General features: G+C 52.9%; 1 protein-coding gene across 1 annotated transcript in view; it reads left to right on the plus strand.

Moving 5' to 3' along the window:
• Positions 1–4443, plus strand: part of CACNA2D4 (calcium voltage-gated channel auxiliary subunit alpha2delta 4) — a 108519-nt gene extending 104076 nt beyond the window's left edge. The window contains exons 35-38 of the mRNA XM_008704898.2: positions 1026–1143; positions 2899–3011; positions 3305–3387; positions 4128–4443. Coding sequence (XP_008703120.2) covers positions 1026–1143; positions 2899–3011; positions 3305–3387; positions 4128–4232 — 419 coding nt within the window. The 3' untranslated portion in view covers positions 4233–4443. The remainder of the gene's footprint in view (positions 1–1025; positions 1144–2898; positions 3012–3304; positions 3388–4127) is intronic.
• Positions 4444–4983: the final 540 nt, after the last annotated feature.

Raw genomic sequence — 4983 nt, forward strand, 5'->3', positions numbered from 1 at the left:
CCCCCGCAGACGGGCCCTGTGCATTTCCTGCATTGGAAATGCATGAGAAGTGCCTGGAAGAAACAGAAGCCCTGTGTTAAAACAGTGCTGCTATTTTGGACAAAAATAATGTCGTTCGGCCTGTGAGCCAGCCCTGTTGTGCTTTTTGCTCACCTCAGGCACAAATGTGTGTCCTCTAGGACCGGGCTGCTAGGGCCTCAGCTTTTCCTTTTGCTGAGACCTGTTCATGCCATCCTTTGTCCCTGAGTGGACTCAGTGCACCATGCGGACACTGAGGAGCTGGAAAGGCTGTGAGCTGTGTCTCCTGGGCCTCGGCAGCTTTGGGCCTGAAACCCCCTGCCGGCTCTCTCCCAGGCCCTGGCAGTCAGGCGCTCTGCCCTTGCTGCTCTGCTCATAACTGGCCACGGGGGTTAGGGAGCAAGCCTAGGACTTGTCTGGGAGTTGCATTTGCAGAGCACTGTAGCTAGACTTGAGAAATGTCACCTGTACACAATAAAGGGGAGGGGTGATAGGATTAAAGGACCAAAGTCTCCCCCAAGCCACCGCTTGGCACTCCTCCTGCCTCTGCCCTCCTCTAAGACCCTGGATATCAATGCTGATTGATTGGAGCCTTCAAGAGGTCCACTTCCACCCTCCTCCCAACCAGCCAGCCTACACCGAGGATCAGACTTCCAAAGAGCAGAGGTGGCTTTCCCAAGGTCACGGGGCTAGTGTGCTAATCACATACAACCAAGAGCCAAGGCCCCCAGGGCCCTGTCTGCTGCCCTTTCCACCATGATCTCCTCCATTTATTCTGTGCCTTTTCCTTCCCTGTCTTCCTTCCACCCTACCTCTCCTCTATAAGCCCTGAGAACTTTCTGACAAGGGAGCCATCTGCATGCACGCAGACAAAGCAGTGTTCCATTGCATAGTGACCGTGCCTGCCTTGGCAGGGCTGAATCTGAGACCCCTATAGGCATGGCTCCCTAATGCCCTCTTCATTTGGTGATGCCCTTTCCCCCATCTGTGACTCCGTGTGCCCACAGCCCACAAGCACAAGAAACAGGATGTGCTGCAGCCCTGTGACACAGAGTACCCCGTGTTCGTGCACCAGACGGCCATCCAGGAGACCAACGGGGTCATCGAGTGTGGAGGCTGCCAGAAGTAAGGCCAAGGACAGCTCTGCCAGACCCCAGCCAGGCTCCCACCGTCTTTGCTTCTCCTTTTCCTTAGTGAAGGAAACACAGGCTGAGGCAGAGGGTAGGCCGGCTGGGGGTGCTGGATGGTTTGGTGTGCTGTCTTAAGGGAACTGGGGAAAGGTGGTCCTGAGGCGAGATCTAGGCCCACCCACCCCACCTCAGGCTCCAAAGCCATCCCGCCCAGAAGAAAGTCTCCCACTGCCTCTCTCGGCGACCCCTTCAGTGTGGGTCTTACACACACCTGCTGAGCCCACAGCAGCTCAGTGTCAGAGACACAAGCTCAGCGGCATCTGCAAGCCCTTGGAAGGCACGGGTAGGCAAGAATAGCTTTGAGTAAAGAAACCGGTCGGCTCTCCCTCAGAAACCTGTCTGTGCAGAGAAGCAGGCAAGCTTGAGGACCTTCTCAGGAGTGGGTGGACTGAAGGAGGGCTCCTAGCTCAGTCAGATCACACCTGGCCTCTCCAACCCCAGGCCTGGAGCCTGTGTGTGCACCCTGCCTAGACTCAGGCCTTCTCCCGTGTACAGGCCACTAGATCCGAGCTAGATCAACCGGCTCTGCCAAGCCTGGGAGGGCAGGGAGACCTGACAGAAACTTCTGTCCTGCTGACTCCCACCCTGAACTCGGGACCTCCCCACTTGTGAAGTTCTGTCTTGGGCCTCCTCTAGGGTATCCACTCAGCCAGCTTTGCCTTCTGCCAGCAGCTGCCCAGGATGTCCCTCAGACTCCCCAGACCTCCAGGGAATTATTTTCTGTGGGACGCCTCAGACTGTGGCATGGGATGGTCCTACTAGTGTGTAATGTCGGGTGGATGTTAACCTCACCAGAGCGGTTTTCTGGGAACTACTGTGACGCGTTTATCTCAAAGACTTGTCGTGAGGATAAAGTAAATGGTCTGGTGTAAAGCACAGACTTTAGAGTAGACAGATTTGAGTTCAAAAACTGGTTCTGCTGCTCCCTAGCCATGTAACCTTGGGCAGGTTACCTCACCACCTCTTCTAGCCTCTGTGTTCTCCTCTCCAAAACAGGAATAACACCAACCTCCTTCGGAGTGGTGAAGGTTAAATGTGTGTGTGTGTGCGCGTGCATGTGTGTGTGTGTGTGTGTGTGAGAGAGAGAGAGAGAGAGAGAGAGAGAGAGAGAGAGAAATCATCCACCCCAAAGGAAATGCTCAGGAAGTGGCAGCTACTGTTACATAACGCACCAGGCCCTGTGCAGAACAGGCTTTCCCTAATCCTTTCATCCCTCCCGCTGGCAGGACTCCAGGGCCGTGCGTGGGCGCGCTCTGCCACCTTGTGGCCAAGTCTGAGCACTGCATCTTTCCAGCACAGCCTGCGGCCCGCCCCCCACCACAATCACCCAAAGCAAGGGTAGCCACACATCCCTATTTGCTTGGGGCAGTCTAGATTTATGCCTGTTGTCCCTGAATATATTAATAACAACTCCTTTCCCTCTCAAGAATTATCCCCGTGTGGACTTCCTCACCTCCAATCTGCAAGGAAGCCGTACCACTGCAAGGGCTTGTGGATAAAATAAGCCCAGAGGACTGAGTTTGTTGCCTAGCACTGTCCCTGCAACTGCTCCTGATCTGACCTGCCTCGTGGTTCTGTTCCTTCCCCTGCCACCCCAGCTCCACACTATAAGTCTCCAGAAACTCCCTAGACACTCGAAGTCGAGCCTGCCGTAGAGAAGTTCTGTGACCCACTTCTCTCTTTGCTGTAGGATATTTGTGATGCAACAGATTCCCAGTAGTAACCTTCTCCTCCTGGTGACAGACCCCACCTGTGACTGTAGTATCTTCCCACTAGTCCTGCAGGAGGCTACAGAAGTCAAATATATCCTTCCAATCTCCAGGATATGTGGGCTGAGGGAGGTTGGAGGTATAGATGTCATGGAGGGGCTCAGATGTTGAGAGGCAAGGCCAGCCTCCCTCACCACCAGCATCCCACCCTCCCCTCCAGGGCATCGTGATTTGTTCCAACCCTCCCCTCCTCCACCCCTGGGTGCTGTCTTCTGACCTTGGAAGCCACTTGCAAGGCAGCTGGTTCATTCTTCCCGAACTTAGTCTCTAGAATCTCCAGAATCCGCTCCTTCCATGAGATGTTCACCTTAACAGTGAATTCTGCACATAATGCCTCTGTCAAGTGTGACAGGATGCGCTCCCAGAAGCTTCGCCGGAGACCAGATTCCTGCCATGCCTTCCATCCAGAGGTAAGGGCTGGAGGGGGCCACAGGGGTGGGGCTTGGTCTTCACCCTAAACCCTCAGCTCCAGGATGGTGCCTGTGCAATTGCAGACCTGAGTGGACACACGAATGCAGCTGTGCCTGTGCACCTGCGTGGAATACATTCATGCGTGCGCACTGACATTTAGCCCCTGTGGCATTCACACACTGAGTCAACCAGGAGCTGAGGGCCAAATTCCTAGGGTTTGGGCCCTCAGTGATTTAAAACACAGCTTCCCCATGTTGCCTTCATTACTACTGCACTTAGCTCCGAATGATCTGAGCAAAAAGGAGGAAACCGTTATATGCATAATACTGATGGTGACCGACATTAATTGAGCACCCACTACATAAGGTGCTTTTAGCTTAAGGCCTCAAGCTGGGTGCCTCATACATGGTATTGTCTTTGCTGGATATGACTGCCACAAATAATCCACATCAAAGCAGCTTCCAGAGTTGCAGGCTTCCCCAAAGTCATTCTAAGAGGATGGCCCCACGGCCACTATAAGACTAGGGACAAGCAGAGGCTTGAGCCCAGTTCTGGGCTGAGTGCACAGCCTCTACTTTTCCCCCAAAAATAGGTGGTCTAAAAAAGATGGCAGTGTTTCCTCCATTTTCTGGAATTTCCTTCTTTCCCCAGGTTTTTGGCTACTAGTCCCAGAGACCCTCCTCCCTACTCCTTGCCTCGTCTTGAAGGCTACCCTTTCATCTCTGCTCTGGGTTCACAGGAAAATGCCCAGGAGTGTGGCAGCACCTCAGCCACCTCAGCCTCGCTCCCCATGCTCCTGCTGCCTGTGTGTGCCTGGGTGCTACCACCCCAGCTGCTGCGGTGACTCTCGCCCAATGTCACCTTTGTTTTGACAAGATGATCCTTCCAGGGACGTTCTAAAGAGTCAGCACCTGCCATGTGATCCACCTCACTATACCTGAGTTATCACCCAGGTCACTGTTCATCTCAATCTTGGGCTAATTGGCCCTGCCTCCTGAGATTGCCAGATGGAACCAGAAACCTCTTCTCAAAGACCTTCCGGGGTGCCTAATACCATCCTTCCTACCTCCTCTTCAGCAGCCCAGCGTGAGCTCAATTTGGACCACAACAAAAGAATTTAATTCCATCTATTCTCCAGAAGTTCAGACCCAGCCAAGGGTCGGCTATTTCCAATGAGCCCAGTTGGCCTTCAGTAGAATCCAAGAACTTAAAGGTACTGAGAAAGAGGGGCAGAACTAGGCCAACAGCAGAAATGAGATGAAGAACATGGCCCACCTGAAATAGAGCTTTCTCAAAATGAGATGCATGGTGGGGGGTAGCTCAATTTCCTAGCTGCTGCTCAAACAAGGCGTGTGTGTGTGTGTGTGTGTGTGTGTGTGTGTGTGTGTGAGAGAGAGAGAGAGAGAGAGAGAGAGAGAGAGAGTGAGAGAGAGAAAGAGAGAGAGACAAGGAAGTAACTAGTAATGGGAAAAACCCAGTACAGGAAGAGGTATTAAGTCCTTTTATATTACTGTGGCATGTCTGCAAACTATTGCTATTAAAAACTTCTAAAAATGTCTTTACAAAATGCTAACATACAGAAACTTTTGCATCTA

Source organism: Ursus maritimus, unplaced genomic scaffold (genome assembly GCF_017311325.1).
Source record: "Ursus maritimus isolate PB19 unplaced genomic scaffold, ASM1731132v1 scaffold_26, whole genome shotgun sequence".
NCBI lineage: Eukaryota > Metazoa > Chordata > Mammalia > Carnivora > Ursidae > Ursus > Ursus maritimus.